At 42.6% G+C, this 20,452-nt stretch overlaps 1 protein-coding gene across 4 annotated transcripts in view; it reads right to left on the reverse strand.

The window, feature by feature from the left end:
• Nucleotides 1-2,080: 2,080 nt before the first annotated feature.
• Nucleotides 2,081-20,452, reverse strand: part of IFNAR2 (interferon alpha and beta receptor subunit 2) — a 33,916-nt gene continuing 15,544 nt past the window's right edge. For 2 of the 4 annotated variants that reach the window (XM_043448828.1, XM_043448829.1), the window contains 6 exons: nt 19,725-19,848; nt 17,822-17,994; nt 15,547-15,704; nt 13,942-14,110; nt 8,312-8,442; nt 2,081-3,615 (listed from right to left, as the gene is read on the reverse strand). In XM_043448828.1, coding sequence (XP_043304763.1) covers nt 2,887-3,615; nt 8,312-8,442; nt 13,942-14,110; nt 15,547-15,704; nt 17,822-17,994; nt 19,725-19,848 — 1,484 coding nt within the window. In that variant the 3' untranslated portion in view covers nt 2,081-2,886. The remainder of the gene's footprint in view (nt 3,616-8,311; nt 8,443-13,941; nt 14,111-15,546; nt 15,705-17,821; nt 17,995-19,724; nt 19,849-20,452) is intronic. The other 2 variants (XM_043448830.1, XM_043448831.1) reach the window with 2 other exon arrangements.

Here is a 20,452-nt window from a genome sequence, read left to right on the forward strand (position 1 = left end):
GGGACTTTTCGCCTGCGGGTGAGCGGAAAACACCGTTAGTAAAACAGGGTACGAAACTGTACATGCAGTGGCCCCGATTACAGTAAATGCGTGCTTTGGAAGGAGCCCTCAAGTTAAATGAAAGCACTCCAGATAGTAAAGAATCTGCCTGCAACGCAGGAGACCCAGGTTTGCTTCCTGGGTCAGGAAGATCCCTTTGGAGAAGGGCATGGCCTCCCACCCACTCCAGTATTCTTGCCTGGAGAATTCCATGGCCAGAGGAGCCTAGGGGGCTGCAGTCCGCAGGGTCTCAAAAGAGTCGGAGACGGCTGACAGACTAACACAGAACCAACCCAGAGTTGATATCTTGATGGTGGGATTAAGGGTGGTGATGGTTTTTCTTAACACTATTCAGCTCAGTTCAGTTCAGTTGCTCAGTCATGTCCGACTCCTTGCGACCCCATGGACCGCAGCACGCCAGGCCTCCCTGTCCATCATCAACACCCCGAGTCCACCCAAACCCATGTCCATCGAGTCGGTGATGCCATCCAACCATCTCATCCTCTGTCATCCCCTTCTCCTCCTGCCCTCAATCTTCCCCAGCATCAGGGTCTTTTCAAATGAGTCAGCTCTTCTCATCTGGTGGCCAAAGTATTGGAGCTTCAGCTTCAACATCAATCCTTCCAATGAACACCCAGGACTGATCTTCTTTAGGATGGACTGGTTGGATCTCCTTGCAGTCCAGGGGACTCTCAAGAGTCTTCTCCAATACCACAGTTGAAAAGCATCAATTCTTCAGGGCTCAGCTTTCTTTATAGTTCAACTCTCACATCCATACATGACTACTGGAAAAACCATAGCCTTGACTAGATGGACCTATGTTGGCAAAGTAATGTCTCTGCTTTTTAATATGCTGTCTAGGTTGGTCATAACTTTCTTTCCAAGGAGTAAGCGTCTTTTAATTTCATGGTTTCAGTCACCATTTGCAGTGATTTTGGAGCCTAGAAAAATAAAGTCAGCCACTATTTCCACTGTTTCCCCATCTATTTGCCATGAAGTGATGGGACCAGATGCCATGATCTTAGTTTTCTGAATGTTGACCTTTAAGCCAACTTTTTCACTCTCCTCTTTTACTTTCATCAAGAGGCTCTTTAGTTCTTCTTCACTTTCTGCCAGAAGGGTGGTGTCATCTGCATATCTGAGGTTATTGATATTTCTCCTGGCAGTCTTGATTCCAGCTTGTGCTTCTTCCAGCCCAGCGTTTCTCATGATGTACTCTGCATATAAGTTAAATAAGCAGGGTGACAATATACAGCCTTGACATACTCCTTTTCCTATTTGGAACCAGTCTGTTGGTTCATGTCCAGTTCTAACTGTTGCTTCCTGACCTGCATATAGGTTTCTCAAGAGGCAGGTCAGGTGGTCTGGTATTCCCATCTCTTTCAGAATTTTCCACAGTTTATTGTGATCCACATAGTCAAAGGCTTTGGCATAGTCAATAAACCAGAAATAGATGTTTTTCTGGAACTCTCTTGCTTTTTCAGTGATCCAGTGGATGTTGGCAATTTGATCTCTGGTTCCTCTGCCTTTTCTAAAAGCAGCTTGAACATCTGGAATCCCCAAATTTTCTCCAGTGAACAGGTGCGGTCTCTATGATCTCCTCTCCCCCGCAAATAAGCTGATTTTAAAGCACTCCATTAGCAAATCTAGCTTGAGAAGATCTTCTTTATGGTAACTCCCCTCTCCCCCCAGGGATAAGCAGCAACAGAGAACCAAGTCATTTATGTGACCGGGATCACTTCTCTCAAAGACTGCTGACAAAGGCTTAATTTCCTCTTTTTCAATGTGTTATTTAATAGCAGTGGTGAGGTTGGAAAACCCAGGGCAGGGTAAGTACTAGGTGATGTAAGATGCTGGCTGACTTCTGTTGCTAGAACATTCCACATGAACACTGCTCAGGGAGGCAGAAGGTCCCTTTGGCTCCCAAAGGCCACGAAGTAGTTAGAGGGAGTTTTGTGTAACCCAGAGATGCCAGCAGAACTACACATCTGCCGCATATATCTCCTGTCTAATAAGAAACAAATGTGGAGACATTTCCAAGTTTATATTAAAAAGTAAAAACTTTATTTTTACCAACCACTGTACAAAATTATACCTTAAAACATGACACAGACCCTCTCCCTCATGCAAATGTTTCTCTGTTAGTCACCCGTCTGGCACCAGAGTTATTACGTGTGTGTCTGTCTTCCTCACTAGATTGAGGAGGGCTGGACCAGGGGCTGAGAGTTGAACTCTCAAGGGTGTAGGTGACACAATATTGTCCGGGGGTGCCCCAGACTTGGTTGGGGCTTCCCTTCTTCCAGTCCCAACCCAGAGCATGTGCTTGCGTCGTGCATGTCCTTGCTTTGTAACTGCCTGCCCTCCCTCCTCTTTTTCTGTGTCTTTTCCGGTATTTCCTCAAGCCTGTGGGGGGAAAAAAACCCACTGCTGACTGCCCCTGCTATGAACTCTGCTGAATGTCTTCCTTTTCTCTCCCTACTCCACACTGACCCGATTTAATAATTTCCCAGAAATCTTACAGGGCCCTGGAACATCCCCTGAAAACCACAGGGAGCCTTGTTCTTTACTCTGGGAAGCATGATGCAGAAACGTTAGACATCCATGAGAGGAAAGGGAATGGGCAGGGCATTTTTCCCATCAAGGCAAATTGCCTTGAACAGGTAAACAACACATTGAATAATATCAGAATACTCTGTTTCCCACCTCCCCTTCCCCCAGAGTGAGACTTTGCATAGATGATGTCACCAGTCTCCTACTCCTCCCCAGGGAGAACACTTGGAGACCCCAAAGGAGCAAGTGCAGGTGCTGGGGGTGGGGGGTGAGGCCTGGAGGCAGCGTGTGTCCAAGTTAATTAAATTTTTTTAGATTCACTTGTCTTACTATATATCCATCCCCCATGTCAACATCTGACTCGGAAGTGTCACTTTGATCAGAAGGAGCATCTTGGGGCCTCAGGTACTCCATAGAGGGCTTGGTGAAGGGCAGCTGTGTCCTATCTTCACTGGCCACCAAAAGGCTAGATTCTGTCTCGTTGAGGTCCTCCAGCATGACTGTCTCTTCTGGACGAGACGGGGACATTAAAGTGACTTCTGAGTCCTTGTCGTCCTCGAGGGCTCTCACACACACAGAGTTCAGATTCACGTTGAAGACAATTCTGCCCTCAGATCTCTCCGTGGAGTCACTGTCCTCCTCGGAAGTGGGGTCCTGCTGCAGAGTCCCTCTCGTCTGGTAGCCCCCACTTGTGCCTTCCGACTGCCAGGGGCCGGGCCCTGGTGCCATGGGGGTCTCAGCGTCCCCCTTGGGCTCAGGTAGGTACGGCTCCTCGGCGCTGGGGTCGCTGCAGTCCTCCAAGCTGGCGGAAGTGGTGGAAGCTGGACACAGCCTGCCCGTTAGTCCATGCTTGGTGTAACCGCCTGAATTTACGCAGGGAGCTGCCTCATTTTCAACATCACTTTCATCGTCATAATTATAATTCCACACTTTCTTTTTTCTGTTGATGTGAATGACCTCCACGGTAGCCACTTTTTCCAACGAAGGCAGCTCGGGAAAGACCCAGACTGACAGTTTACGAAAATTCTTTAAAGAAAAAAAAGAGAGGGAGAGAATGATCAATCCTTACTGTTTGTTCTCCATCTTTTTGACATCATAAAACTTAATGGCGTTAACTAACTGCACAGAGACGGAAAAGGTGGTCATGAAGACGAGGACAGCAGCTACGACCATAGCGGACAGCTACACAGGGTTTACTGATTGCAGAGTACTGCTTTTAGTAAGCTACCCGTTAGAGTCCATTGCATCCTCACGACTTCTCTATGAAGTAGGCTTACTAGTCTTGCTCCCACTTTACAATGCAGAGAGGTTAAGAAACTTGCCCAAGTTTCATGGAATACTCAGTGGTGGAGGCTGGCTTTCAAACTGGGAGGCTGCCTGCAGTAGAGACTGGTCCACTCCTTCTCACTGCTGTCCCCTTGCTGCTTCTTGCTTGTCAGGGGAATCTATCCATTGATAGATTTGATAGATGGATAGATTTCAACTGGATAGATTTCACCTCCGGATTGCTGACATTCTTATGGGTGTCAGGGAACTGTGAGTAAGGAGAGATTCTAGGGAGCTGATTCCACTGGGGTCAGAGCTCCCTGGACTGGAGGACCTTAGAGACGCAGGTGACCCCTAAAGCGTCAGAGATGAGAAGAAGCAGGGAGACTGGAGGTTGTATCCAGCACCTCCAGGATACAACAGGTGAGGTGGGCTAAGGAGACTGGTTACAATGGGGTCACGTTGAGGAGGGTGGTCACGAGATTCCCTTCACAGACATCGACATCCTCCTCCTTTCCATTGTCTTGCTCAGACTGCGCAATGTGACAAGCCTACTTTTCCCTGACTCTATTCAGATGCAGCCTTAGGATGAATTGTTCCATTGGGTTGTTTCATCATTTTTCTTATTTATTTATAGAGGCTGTTTGTATAACTTTGGGGCTTCCCAGGTGGCCCTAGTAGTAAAGAACCCGCCTGCCAGTGCAAGAGACAGAAGAGATGCGGGTTCGATCCCTGGGTTGGGAAGATCCCCTGGAGTAGGAAATGGTAACCTGCTCCAGTATTCTTGCCAGGACAGATTCCAGGACAAATTCCAAGGACAGAGGAGCCTGGCAGGCTATAGTCCATGGGACCACAAAGAGCTGGACATGACTGAGTGACTGAGAACTTACATAACCTAGATGCTCATTATTTGTTGATTGTTTATGCTACACGTATTTTCCCCTAGTCTGTGGTTTAACGTTTTACTCTTGTTATGATGACATTTAATTTCCATCTTAATTTAAGAAGGTATATCAATTTTCTTTCTCCCTGGTTTCTGCTGAATCTTCCTTACCTTTAAGTGTGACTCCTATATGGCCTTCTAAAACTTTCAATAGTTTTGCTGCTCATATGACAGTCTTTAATGTGCCTGAAATTGATGTTTGTGTATGGTGTGAGGTAGGAATCTGATTTCATTTTTCCCCACATAGGTAGCATTTATTGACCTCAATCCTTTCCCCACAGCAATTCCTACAAAACCCTAAGCCTAACCGTGTTTCCACATATGTGAGTCTGTCTCTGGGTTCCCCATTTAACTAGATCTTTGTTAATGCCTTTCAACAGGGTTTGATAATTTTCCCCACAATGGGCTTGTGACATCTTCTGTTAGATTTCTTCCTTAAATACTTTAAAAAATATTTTTATTACTATTGTAATGATGTTTTAAAAACTTTATGATTTCACTTAAATTGCATGATTCCATTGAACTGTATGATTCTAAAGTTCAAAACCAGGTAAAACTAATCTATGCTGTTAGAGTGTAGAGAGTGGTTATCCTGGGCACGGGCAGTGACTGAAAGGTGGAAGAGAGACTTCTGGAGTGGGTTGGTCATGTTTTCTTTCTTGATCTGGATGTGACTTATGTGGGTATGTTGAGTTTGTGAAAATTCAGTTTTTTGCTATGACTTGTGCACTCAATTTCTAGGATGTTGAAAAGCAACTTATAGAAAAACATATTTTTTTAAAGTGACTATTGCTAGGGTATAAAAAGCAGCGTTTTTATATTGATTACTTTGTGTGTAACAAACTTATTAGTCTAAATAAGTGGCTACTGCTGCTGCTAAATCACGTCAGTCATGTCCGACTCTGTGCAACCCCATAGACGGCAGCCCACCAGGCTCCTCCGTCCCTGGGATTCTCCAGGCAAGAACACTAGAGTGGGTTGCCATTTCCTTCTCCATGCATGAAAGTGAAAAGGGACAGTGAAGTCGCTCAGTCGTGTCCGACTCTTCACAACCCCATGGACTGCAGCCTACCAGGCTCCTCCTTCCATGGGATTTTCCAGGCAACAGTACTGGAGTGGGTTGCCATTGCTGTCTCCGAAATAAGTGGCTAATGTGGCTAAACTTATTAGTCCTAATATTTCATCTCTAGATTCTGAATTTCTTACTTAGCCAGTCATATCATCTATTAATGATCATTGTCTCTACCCCCCATTTTTCAAACTTTAACCTCCATAAGGGCATCTTTTTTGTTTGTTTTATTCACATCTAGATCCCCAGCACCCAGCTCATGTGGATATACAGTAAATACACAACACATATTTGTTAAATGCAAAAGAGGAGGTGTAGGAGGAAAAGAAGAGAAGGGGGAAAGTGGTAGGGGGAGAGGAGGAGAAAAGAAAAGACAGTTTAAAATTTTTAACTTCTGTTCTTGATTAGACATACATGTATAAACATAATAGACCTAGGGTGTTCTGTTTTACTATTCCTAGAGTTTGTACTTAAACACAGAGCAACAATTTTTCCTGGAGAAATAGCGGACAGACACAAGATAACAATACTTGCTGTCATTACTTGGAGATAACATAATAACTGGTATAAATATAATTGGCATATAATTTTGGGTTCATTTTAAGGACAGGAAAAACCCAGGGAGACCTGGGATAAGGGTTAGTAATGAGTTTAGGTAATTCAGGCAGAAAATTATCCAGGAAGTGATGGATGTGGTGCTAGGGGGTTTTATATCTCAAGGCTGCATGAGAAACATCAGTTGAAGTGGTATTTACCTAAGAGCTCAAAGCCAAAGCTATACATGGCTAATGGAAGAGTTGGAGTGGAGGCTGAGAGTAAGCCTGCAACTGAACACTAACATAAAAAACTCAAAAAGATATACTGTTAAAGCTACAAAAGATTAAGTTATACTGATAGATAAAAACCACGACAGGGATCACAGTATGGATAAAATCCAACACAGAGCCATTTACTTCTCATGAGCCACAGCCAAATGCCACCTAGGTTCCAATACTAATTGTAATTAAAAACTCCACAAGCACCCCTCCTCCCAAATAGTCCACCCCCAACTCAACCTAAACAAACAAGAACAAGAAAAAGAAGAGAATAGCTGTCATAACAGAGAATGAAAGAATGCCATTTGCAAAGACTGGATGGACCTAGAGATTATCATATTAAGTGGAGAAAGACATGTTAAGTCAGAGAGAAAGACAGATATCATACACTATCACTTATTTGTGGAATCTGACCAAAAAAAATGATACAAATGAACTTACAGTTCATGGGGTTGCAAAGAGTCAGACATGACTGAGGGACTAACACTTTCACTTTACTTTTTCATTACTATATAAAAGTAGGTAAACAATAAGGGCCTATTGTAGAGCACAGGGAACTATATTCAGTATCTTGTAATAAGTTATAATGGAAAAGAATCTGAAAAAGAAATTATATATATTCTTTTTCAAATTTTTTTGTATATATATTTTTAAACTGAATCAGTTTCTGAACACTTGAACACAACATTGCAAATAAACTATACTTCAATTAAAAACATTTAAAGAAACAAAAGAATAAAAAAAAGAGACTATACTTTTACCACCTGTAGAAGAATATCTATTTGTGGCTATTTAAAAAATTAGAAGATGAATGAGTTCAAACATAGAATATCTTCTAATGTAGAAGGAAATATCTGAATATCTTCTAATGTAGAAGGAAAGTGACAGGATAAGGAAAACGAAAAATGATGGACAAAGTGGTTGAATCAAAACATGTGAGGAGGCTTTAGAAATATGTAAGATCAATACCTAGACTTGGTTGAGTGCCAAAGATTCTGAGGAAGAATATGCCTTATGAAACACAGAGAAAACACGAAGACAAAGTGGCTGGTTCCACTTACAATTAACACAAGTAAGAGACCTCTGGGGGACCGTTGTACTATGATAAATGAATACAAGTAGAAAAAAAAGATTAATCAATGTTGGCAAAGCTTTGGAGAAAGGTGTACACCATGATGTTGACACTAGCATTATGAATTAGTTCTTTATATTTTCATATAAGATATATTCACTTTGTGTATATATTCCACGTAAGTAATCCAAACTAAAAAGACAACCTGTATTAAAATGTTCATTGTGTTACTCCTAATGGCCAAAGAAATGAAAGGAAAAGAAATAATGAAAAGGAAATCAATCCAAATGCCAGACAGCTAAGAAATGATTAAGGAAAAAGGAGACATTAATAACAAGGGAACACTGTGACGATGGAAAATCATATGTGGACAAAGTATGAAAAGAAAGCAGAAAATGCAATATATAGGTTTATAGGAATGGTAAAGAACCCAGAGTGATAAAACACCTTGATGTTTTGAGAAAATGGGGTTTCTTCTATGAAGATATTTAAGTGTATAATAAAAATTCTTAAGTCAAAATGAAAAATAAAGGTAGAAATGAAAAAAAAATACATACCAAAACTTTGGGGAAATCATTTCTTAAGCATATATAACCAATCCGTTTCAGTATCATTACAGTGCTTATGAAGACAGCAGTTATTAAAAACAGAGTAATTATTCCTCCTATTGTAGCAGATTCTGATGACTCTGTTGATGAAAAATTAAATGACTTTATTTCAAAGTAAATCCAGTGAACAGTCACAGTTGGGAACAAATGTATATTAACCTGGTGGTAAAAGGGTTTATTATGGGGGCAAAAGTTGGAAAAACTACTGTTAAATATCAAAGAATGGAAAGTAATCCAAGTATACATTTAAAAAAATGTTAAAATTCAGTTTCTAAAAGTAAAATTTCTTCCAGTTGATAATTATGCTTTATGACTGCATTGTCCAATAATGTGGCGGTCAGCCACATGTGACCATTTAAACGTAAATTGTCAAAATAAAAAAAACCAAACTGTTTCTGAGTCACACTAGCCAGGTCTCCAGAAGGAGTTGAAAAAAGGAGTTTGTCTGAAGATGACAATTGGGTTACTTGGAAGCTGGACTTTGGCCATGCCAGAACCCAGAACTGGGGTGTGGTAGATCTTGTTTTGCCCAGTTATGAGTTTTCCTTTAGCTTCTTGTCAAAATGACTTTTGGAAAATTTCAATTTTCTGAATGTAAACAGCTTTTTCCTATAAGTCCAACTAGGCTGAGAAGAAATCAATACTTATAGAATTAAGGTTGTCTTTAATATCCAGAAAAGCTTTTATTAATATTAATCCTATAACCACAGCCTCAAGCAAAACAATACAGGAGAAAAAAAACTAACAATGGCTCATATCTTTCTAATGTCTTTTAAAAGGTTAAAGAATGGACAGAAAGAAACTTGGTGAAGATCTGAGCCCTTAGACGGCAGAAGACTCATGAATCCCTTTCATTCCCATTAAGAATGAATGGACCATCATCAAGAAAATTTACAAATAATAAATGCTGCAGAGGGTGTGGAGAGAAGGGAACCTTCCTACACTGTCAGTGAGAATGCAGACTGGTACAAACTTATGGAGAACAGTATGGAGGTTCCTTACAAAACTAAAAATAGAGCTACTATATGATCCAACAATCCCGCTCCTGGGCATGTATACAGAGATATATGCACCAATGTTCACCACAGCACTATTTACAATCGCCGGGACATGGTGGCAACCTAAATGTCCATCCACCAGGGAATGGATAAAGAAGACTGTGGTACATATATACAATGAAATATTACCCAGCCATAAAAAAGAATGAAATAATGTCATTTGTAGCAACACAGATGGATCTAAAGATTGTCATACTGAGTGAAGTAAGCAATATAGAAAAAGACAAATATATGGTATGGCTTATATGTGGAATCTAAAAAAATAGTACAAATAAAACTTATTCACAGAACAGAATAGATTCACAGATGAAAAAACCAAACTTATGGTTGCCAAGGGGGAAGCGGGCGAGGGGTGAACTGGGACTGACGTGTACACACTGCTACGTATAAAGCAGATGGCTAATAAGGACCTGCTGTCACGCACGGGGAACTCTTCTCAGCATGCGGTAGAGACCCATATGGGGAAGGAATCTGAAAAAGAGTGTATATACATATGCACAATCGATTCACTTTGCTCTACACCTGAAACTAACGTAATATGATAAATCAACTATATTCCAATAAGGAGAAGGAAATGGCAACCTACTCCAGTATTCTTGCCTGGAAAATCCCATGGACCGAGGAACCTGGTAGGCTACAGTCCATGGGGTTGCAAAGAGTCGGACATGACTGAGTGACTTCACATATTCCAATAAAAATTAAAAAAAAACAGGATGAATGAAGATGTGTTGTATCAATGGCAGTTCTCTAATCAGATCTAGTCATAAAGGCACACTTTTATAATGCAAAATCCTTACATGCATAGAGCTTACATTCCTGAAGAGGATTCTGTGAACCTACGTGATTTCTTTGGAGGAGCAATATGATGTCATGGGATCTCGACCCACGTGTCCCACCCCTCTGAGTCACTTGTACTAGAATTCTGATTTTGGCTCTGCTTCCAGAGAATGTAAACATGACACCACCCTATTTAAAAGAGACCTGGGACTTCCCTGGTGGCCCAGTGGTAAAGAATCTGCCTTGCCATGCAGGGGATGTAGATTCAGTCCTTGGTGTGGGAAGATTCCACATGCCATGGGGCAACCATGCACTGCAACTAAGACTCGATACAGTCAAATTATATACATATATATTTAAATTAAAGAGACCTACCATCCTTTACCAGACATTACCCTTCCCCTGCCCTTTCTGCTTAATTTTTCTCCAGAGTATTATAGTATTATACTTAACCATCCCTTAACACAATACATATTTTATTTTTTTGAATCTTGTTCTTTTGTCTCCCAATGTAAGCTCTATAAACTAAGGAATTTTTATCTGTTTTGTTCACTGCTGTATCCCCAGTATTCTCTTCTAAGAGAATCTGGCCCATAGTGGGCCCCAATAAACATTTGTCAAATGGATGAGGACACTGTTCCCTGGGGAACTTACTGAAAAAAGTCAGCCAATTAGTTTAAGCTTTGACAAAAAGGGAGGCATTTCTCCATTTCTCTGGAATAAATCCCCCTTTATCAACACTGCTTTAAGATATCAGTGTTTCACCACTGATATCCCAGTAACTTAACTCTGGTTCCAGGTCATCCTTCAAGAATCCCCCACCATCCAAACCTGCCTGGTCCCTGAGTTTAGCTAGTTGAGGGTGGCTCACATGGCCAGCTTATACAGTGAGAGGGGTCACATGACCTGAACCTACTTGGTTCCTGAAGTTTCAGACAAGAATTGTGACATGAAATATTTGGATAGCAAGGCATACCTGTACCTTAACTGTCTCATGTATGATAGAAGAACAGAGGCTGAAATAGACCAAGTGATGTGTTCGCACCAAGGAAACATGAAGTGATGGGCCAGCGTGTGGCTGTATGACCACTCTTAGCAGGTGAAACAGAGAAGAGTCGGGGAGGCACTGAGTCATCACAGGGCAAGGACATCACCTTCCAGTGCCTTCGGTCAGGCTTAGGTTCACCTGAGGGCAGCCTGAGTTTCAGCCAACCACCGTCCATCATGTCCTATTACTAGTCTGAGTTTTTATTGCTGTGATATTCTGATTTATAATAAGAAGTACCTATTTGGTCTTTGTCCTCAATTCTGAAACCCTTAGAAATTCCTAAATAATAAGAGCAAAGAAAGTGAAAGGAGATTTTTTTGTTATTCAGAACAAGCCCCTCTGAACCTCACTTAGTTTATGTGAAACCCAGAATGAATGAACATAATTTGTGTCCTGACACCAGTTCTCAACATCCACCAGGTGTCCAGAGATCTGACTCATTTCTGATTGTACCAGGAGTTAGTCAGAACCCACAGGTCTATCTGTCAGCTTTGATAATTTGCTAGAATGGCTCACAGAACTCATGAAAACAGTTTGCTCCCTAGATTCCTGGCATATTATAAAAGATTATAACTCAGGAACAGGCAAAAGGAAGAGATACACAGGGCCAGGTATGGGGGATGGAGCTTGGACTTCTGTGCCATCTCTGGGCACGCCATCCTCCCAGCATCTCAGTATGTTCACCAACTTGGAAGTTCTCTGAACTCCATCATTTACAGTTTTTAAGGAGGACTCGTTATATAGACATGACCAATTAATTCTTGGCCATTGGTGGTCACTTCAACCTCCAGCCCTTCTCCCCTCCACAGAAGTCAAGGGGTGGGGCTGATAGTTCCAACCCTCCACCTCACAGGGTTGATTGCCAGGGGAACTTTCCAAATGTCAACAGATATGAACATCCACTGTTCATTATTTTCTCAGGAAGCCAACTGTTTTGTCCTGTGTATCTCTTCCTTCTGCCTGTTCCGGAGTTATAATCTTTTATAGAATACCAGGAATTGGTGTTAGGACACAAATTATGTTCATTTATTTTGGGTTTACATTTTTATAAGCACCACAGGCATGAAGAGACTATATGCAGTTTTAGGTTTGTTCAGTTGCTAAGTCGTGTCCAACTCTTTGCGACCTCATGAACTATGGTGCGCCAGGCTTCCCTGTCCTTCACTGTCTCCCACAGTCTGCTCAAACTCATGTCCATTGAGTTGGTGATGCCATCCAACCATCTCATCCTCTATTGTCCCCTTCTCTTTCCCTCAATCTTTTCCAGCATCAAGGTCTTTTCCAATGAGTTGGCTCTTCAAGTCAGGTGGCCAAAGGATTGGAACTTCTGTTTCAGCATCAGTCCTTCCAATGAATATTCAGGGTTGATTTCCTTTAGGATTGACTGGTTTGATCCCCTTGCTGTCCAAGGTACTCTCAAGAGTCTTCTCCAGCACCATAATTCGAAAGCATCAATTCTTCAGCACACAGTCTTCTTAATGGTCCAACTGTCATATCCATACATGACTACTGGAGAAACCACAGCTTTGACTAATGGACCTCTGTCGGCTGCTAGGTTGATCATAGCTTTTCTTTCAAGGAGCAAGCATCTTTTAATTTCATGGCTGCAGTCACCATCCAAAGTGATTTTGGAGCCCAAGAAAATAAAGTCTGTCACTGTTTCCACTGTTTCCCCATCAATTTACCATGAAGTGATGGGACTGAATGCCACAATCTTAGTTTTTTGAATGTTGAGTTAAATATGGGCAAAGTTTTGCTCATATGTAACTGACATTATAAACATGATTTAAGTTAAAGCTGTGAAATAGTTTTTCCTTTAACATTGATTTGTGTATGATTTGATTCTGAGTAACATTTGTAAATAAACTCACATTTCCTGGAGTTATAGCAAACACCAGGTACCTTGTCGTGTCAGCTGCTCATTAGTGGAGCTCACTTCATCTGCAAAGAAGCCATCACACTTGTAGTCACTGCCTTCTAAATCTCATCTTATTCTGACTCTGGTTAATCAGAGCACTAAAGAAACTCTGGAGTTGGGAAATTCAGAAAGGCTTCTTTGGGGGAGATTGTCATAGATTTTCACTCTGGGCAAAACAGTTGGCTTCCTGAGAAAATAACGAGCAGTGGATGTTCCTAAGGCTGACTGTTCTCCCTGCAAATTCCTCCATTCCAAGGAAGGTTTGGGGAGGAGGCTGTATACTGTTTTGATGCCTTGACCACAGAAGGGCTTTCAGCCTTCATCTGTGACCAGCTCATCCACACGGGCAAGTTTCCTTGTCATCCGTGAGTTACAGCCAAACTTCTGGAGAGCCAGGCCATGTCTATGGACCTCACTGCGACTGTCGTCCTACCCTTTGGCACCTCTGCATGCAGTTGCTTCAGGAACCAAGTCTCCTCCAACACTTGACTTGAATAACAGCCAAACCAAGGCCACACAGAACTGAACCTGATCCTGCCCCGGAAGTAAATCATTTCCCCTTCAGCCTCCTGCAGCGGAAGTTACCTGATTGTCCCCAGGGGATGGCAGCATAAAAGCACCTCTACCACATGGTAGAGACTGACCAACAGAAGACACCTCTGTGATGTGCCTTGTTGGAATAAATATCTTTAGTGCTTCAGGATTTTCAGGTTCTTTTCCTTAAATAGGGTTTCCCTCAGAGGAAAAGCAAACCATGAATTTTCAAAAACTGTCATACCTGATTCTCGTCTGGGTTGAAAGAGAGTACATTTTAAGGGAGATCTGTTAATTTTTCTTGGATCTTTAGGCTCAAAATAAACAGATACACAGTAGTTTGTGTTTGGAATTAACTTGTCGATGATATAATTGAAATTTTCAGTGATGTTTCCAGTTATTTGGGGTGGATACTGTAAAAATGTGCAAAAAAGAAAAAAAGTCAGTAAGACATTAAGTGAGAATTTCGTTTAGAGGCAAGCCCTAAGAGAGTCTTTGAGAATTGGTCTTCAAATCTTAAAAACATGATATGATAGAAATATCATAGGCTTGGCAAGAAAATGTTATTTATAAGTTACTCAGGCAAATGATTTATTCAAAATTACATGCACATGTATAAACACACATGTCTTTAAACCATGAAATCTAGTCTAGCAGCTTCCTTTTACAAATGAGGAGAAAAAGACCCAGTGAGGAACAAAGGTCTCCAGGATGTCATTTTTGTAAGGTGATGTTACTCAAGATCACCTTGCAAAAATAAGAAAATAAGATTATCCTACTTCATTAATGATATGTATCTACACTTCAGAAACTGCTTTCATACATATTAATTCATCTGATTATCAAAAGAGTCTGCAAAGTAGGCATTATTCCCATTCTCCAGATGAGGAAACTGTAGCTCAGAGTGGTTTAGTAACCTCCTCAAGGCCACGCAGCTTATCCGTGGCAAAACTGAGGCTGAGGTCTAATTTCCCTGTCTTTTCCCTAAAAACAGCCTGCCTCTTCTTCCCTGGCTACTTCTGTTCCATTTTAGAATTAAAGAGATGATCTGAAGAGGTTCTTTCATGAAAAATAACTTTTGCAGAATGTTTTATAGTTTTCAAAGTACATTCTTACCAATGGTTTGATAAATGAAGCTTTCCACCAGCTCAAGTACAGCCTTCTATAATATTTTTCTGCAAGTTTCAATTGGGAAGGAAAAGGAATTTTTTTTCCTCACGCCCACCCCACAATAAACTAAAAGGTCATGCATGGCAAATAAACAATGAGGAGGAAAAGGGAAGGAGCAGAAGTGCCCTGGTGGGAGTGCTCTGGCCTTGAAGGGAAACCGCAAAAGCATAGCTGGGTGCCAGAACTCTGGGTTCCACACCTGGCATGATCATTGTGGTCATCATGTGATCTGCAGTCTGCAATACTTGCTTCCTGTTTCACTGGAAGCTCCTTCCCCCTTGGTGGCCACGGACTGCGCCTCCCCCACGATGACTCAGATGGATAGTTCCTGCTCAGAGCCAAGGTCAACCCCTTCCCATGCTCATGAAAGTCTGTCCACTCTCATCTTCTCCAGAACATCACTCCCCTCCTCCACTCCCCCCATCCAACCCTGGAACATTCCCTCTGCATAGAAATCTGCTGTCATTTCTTCCATCTAAAAAGTCCCTCCATAGACCCCACTTCCCCTTCCAGCTATCATAGCATCTCTGTACTCCCCTTTATAGAAAACCCTGGAGACGTCTTTCCTGAAATCAAACAGCAATGAAGCCCAGACCCTTCGGTTTTAACTGTCCAAATCATTATAGGTGTCTTTTAGCAATGTATTCATTGCCAAGTCAGAAATGTTTTGACCACTTACCCTCTTAACACTGTTCCCTGCATGCTCTTCGATAAATGCTAAGTAAAACTGTAATTCTTCTTCACTTAGTATCCTGGGATCGACGGATTGAAATTTCACATTCACACTGATGTGGTTTGTAAAACTAACAATCTCAAACTCTGGTGGGTCCAAAGGCCCTGTTTAGAAAATGAAATAAACCCTAAGGTTAATCAATAAATAGCATAATCGTAATGATAACCACTGTCCTGATACAACCATACCTCTTTACAGCTCTCTTTCTGATTACCTGTGGCCCTCGAGGCATGGGTTATATATATATATATATATTTTTTTTTTTATTGGTCAAAAATGGAGAACAATAAAAGTGAAGTGATTTGTTTACTATTACCACAAGAAATGGAGGACAGATTTTGGGGTGAAAGTCAGTATTTCACAATTTTCAGGTTGTATTTGAAGCATAAGAGTGAAAATGACTTCTCATGTAATAATATAGTAATAATAATACATAACCACTGCAGAAATATCAGAAAATACAGACAGGCAATTGTGTTTGAATGTGGTTAATCCTCTTTTGCGTATGCAGTGTGTGGATAAATACATATACACGTATAAAAACTGAACTAGTGTACACACACACACCTAAACTAAAATTAAATCATTCTTATACTGTTTTACACAGTGTATGTCTTCACTTATTTCATAAGCATATTAAATGCATGTTTACCTATGAGCTGGCAAACTAGGGCCTGTGGGTTGGATTTTGCACAGCCTGAAAGTTGAGAATGGTGTTTATTTTTGAAAGGGTTGTGAACAAATTAAGGCTATGTGACAGAGACCATATATGGCCCGAAAAGGGCAAAGTTTTTTTCCTCAGTCTTCAAAAGATTGATTCACTCTTTTAAACAGTTAGATTGGCTCTAATTTTTCTGAATGGAATCTGCATATCAGTGAGTATTAGCAGAGCTCAGTCTTTGCATTTGGCTGTAATCATTTCTTTAGGACAAATTCTTAGAGGAATTCTGGATTAAAGCAGGCCCAGGTTAAGGTTTTCAACACATACTGACAAATACCTTCGGAAAGACTGTGTCAAGCTATATTCCCTGCATTTCTTCTAAGTCGGGTATTTACCTACTTTTTATATTTACCATTTGAGTCTTGAAAAATGATATCTCATAACTATGTTAATATACATTCTTTAATGGTCTGAGTGGTCCAAGTACCATGTTCTATAAGTTGGGCTTTTCTTTCTTTTCTACGAGGACACAGACCCAAACACGTAATTCCGTAATTCTGAGGGTCTCTAAGTATCCAAGTCTGCTCCATGGGATTCAGCCATCCTCACTTTGCTAAGCATGGGTGTGCGTGCGTGCATGCCCGCGAAGCCTTTAACACAGCTCCTCATGCTGCTGAGTCACTCAGGCACGTCTAACTCTTTGGAACCCCATGGACTGTAGCCCACCAGGGTCCTCTGTCCATGGGATTCTCCAGGCAAGAATACGGGAGTGGGCTGCCATTTCCTTCCCCAGGGCATCTTCCTGAGCCAGGGATCAAACCCATGTCTCCTTCTTGGCAGGCAGATGCTTTACCACCGAGCTGCCTGCAGAGCCCTTTGCAAGATCAGGATACCAGAGATGTGATGGCGTCTGGCGGAGAGCCCCTGCCAGCTGCTCCAGAGCTGTTAACACAAGCGCCAGAAGGAGCCGCCTCCCGTGGTAGGGAAAGGCAGAGCGGGCACACCCCTCCTGGGATCCAGGCTTCTCTGTCTGGGCCCCGAGTGCACACACACCTGGGCGCTCACACAGGCCAGAGCTACTGGATCTGATCTGGAGAGGGGCCGCAGTGTTAAGGAACACACAGACTCCCCAAAGTTATGACAGCTCAGACACAGGCCTTTCTGAACCCCGTTCCCCACTTCCTGTCATGCCGTGAAACAAAGCCAAAAGTAGCAGCTACTATATATCAAGTGAACACAGCCTCGTAAATCAACTATACTTTAATGAAAAGTAGCTTCAAAAAAAAGCAGCAGCTGCTACTGCCTGAGTGACTGCCTTATACAGGCACAGAGCCCTTATCTTCAAAGAGCAGGTTATCATCCCACTTTTTTGGAGAAGAAAACGGAGGCTCAGAGAAGCCAAGTAACCACTCCAGGGTGACGGAGATAGGAGGTAGCAGGGCCATGAGGTGAACCCAGCCCTGCATCTAAAACACCTTTACAGAACTTCCTGCTTTCTGGCAAAGCAAGTAACGATGAACTGAGCGGTGATGATGAAGATAATAAACGAGACGAACTCACTGTCTGCCTCCAGGAAGAAAGAGCCCATGCAACTGACCAGCTCCGCCTTCTCTCTGAATCCAACCACTCGGGAGATGTACATGTCCGTCGTGTTTACCCACACGCGTGTCAGGTCACAGAACGATCTTGTGATGTTTATGCAGTCCTTGACGACCTTCATGTCTTCTGGTTTACTTTGAAAGGCAAAGAGACGGTCAAAGAAAACGTCAGCCTGTGTGTGATGAGGGTCCCCTAACCTGAAGCCCTGCTTGCATATTCCTGTATGGCTCTGCTCAAAGGTCCCTCGTGGGTTTTCTTTCTTTTGATTTTGAAATTTCTTTTTAAACGTTTTATTTTGTATGGGAGCACAGCTGATTGACAATGCTGTGACAGTTTCACGTGGAAAGCAAAGGGCAACGGCTCCATGTTGTCACCGGCTCTCACCCCCTTATTTCAAATGGAGCACCTTGATCCCAATTTCCTGTCTTTATTCTTCTTCATACCATTTGCCCCCACCTGGCTTGTTATATCTTTGCTGACTGAGACCTCTGCTTACTTTTGGAATGTCTGCCCCAAGAAACCAGGGGTCTGGGTTCCGAGTTGCACCCCTGGCACATGGTAGGTGCTCAGTAAATACTTGCTGGATGAATGAATAAGCAAATGTTGGGTGTTCATGGCAGAGGCCCCAGATCTCTCTAATTCTACAGGACAATCATGACTGCCTCTCCCTGAGACCCCTTTCTCAGGCTGAGGATCGCGTGGTCTGGTCCTAAGTCAGCCTGTATGGGACCAACACAGACATCTGCTCTCTTGAGCTTCAGAGAGGCAGATGGATGATACACGTGACTGCCTAAGGCAGGGAGAAACTTATGTTAGTAGGTAACAAAAAGAAACCCTATCCTAAAGGAAATCAACCGTGAATATTCATTGGAAGGACTAAGGCCTAAACTCTAGTACTTTGGTCACCTGATGCGAGGAGCCAACTCGTTGGGATAGACCCTGATGCTGGCAAAGAGTGAGGGCTAAAGGAGAAGAGGGCGGCAGAGGATGAGCTGGTTAGATAGCATCCCGGACTCAAAGGATTGAGCAAGCTCCGGAAGATAGTGAGGGACAGGAAAGCGTGGCATGTTGCAATCCATGGGGTGGCAGAGTCGGACATGACCTAGCGATGGAACAACAACAAAGAGACACCCACCAGAGGTCCTTCAGCAGTTCAGAGAGCAGCAGTAAGAGCAGTGAAACGGACAGCCAACCAGAGGACCCTCCGAGGGGTAACTGGATCAGAGTGAGGCTTAGGAGGGCGATTGTTGGATGTGGGAAAAGAGAGCGGAGGAGGACACTGTCCGTTAGGCCGTGACTGCCTGCAGCCACCCCGGGCGGGAGGCTCAGCATAGAGAACTGAGCTCTGTGCCCCGGGGCCACCGCTGGGTAGTGACCAGGCCAGACTTTGGACCTGGGCCTGGCCTCATCGGGACCAGGTGTGTTTCTGATGCCCCGTGTGCCTCCCTGAGTAGAGAAAAGTAAACATAACCCATCAATACGGTCACCAGGTCTTTGGACTTCGGTCCTCAGGACGATGCAGCACTTTTGATGCCCAGGCTTACTGAACTAGGGAAGTGATTGTGAATAATGGTGATAATTATTTTCCTTCTGAGACATTGACCTGTAGAAAATGGCTTTGGTTATAAGTACAGGTGTGTCAAAAATAACTTTGTGGTGTTCAAGAATTCAGTGTAATTAAAAATGGAGGAGTCTTTTGTCTTGGACTTTTAAAGCTCTGAATAAAACACTGAAATTGAGAGGGGCTAAGTGAGGGAGAGAGAGAAGGAAAAGCTCTATCACAAGTAAGGTCACCTCTTCCCCACTTCCCACATAATAGAAACATGATATAATTAGCAAGAGAAAAACAGAATGTCAAACCCACCTCATGATTGTGTACCATAATGTATAGTGAGTTGGTACAACTGAATGGTTTTTTAATTCCCATGATAAGATTGACTGGAAATTTCGGAATCTCATCTTTAAAGTGCAAGGTTCATCTGAAAAATCTAAAGGGAACAGAAGTTAAAAAAAAAAAGATTGAAATCTGGAACCCAGTGTTGTTATCTTGGCCACAGTTTATACTGTCCCTTGGGATCTGAACTTCCACACTTCTAGCAGAGAAGCCCCCACTGGGATCTTGGAAACCCAAAGGAAATGGTTTTGTTGAACACTAGAAATGAGCTAATACAAGTAATATACAGGAACTCAGCACGGTATAAACAGAATTTGGTGGTAGTGGTTTAAGTGGTTAAGTCATGTCCAACTCTTGCAACCCCATGGACTGTAGTCCACCAGGCTCCTCTGTCCATGGGATTCTCCAGACAAGAATACTGGAGTGGGTTGCCATCTCCAGGGGATCTTCCCAATCCAGGGATCGAACCTGGGACTTCTGCATTGCAGGCAGATTCTTTACTGACTGAGCTACAAGAGAAACCAGAATTTGGGCTCACCCAGTTATCACAGGCTTGCAGCAGCAATTTGGATCAAAATGATCCATGTTATCCTGGGCCACCTCATGCTCTCAAGTCAATCCTCAACCCCTCCTCTGGTCCCCGCAACGTAGTTCAGCCCATGGAAAGCTTTCCTTCCTCTGAATTTCCCACTGCGCTT

This window comes from Cervus canadensis, chromosome 27 (assembly GCF_019320065.1).
Source record: "Cervus canadensis isolate Bull #8, Minnesota chromosome 27, ASM1932006v1, whole genome shotgun sequence".
NCBI lineage: Eukaryota > Metazoa > Chordata > Mammalia > Artiodactyla > Cervidae > Cervus > Cervus canadensis.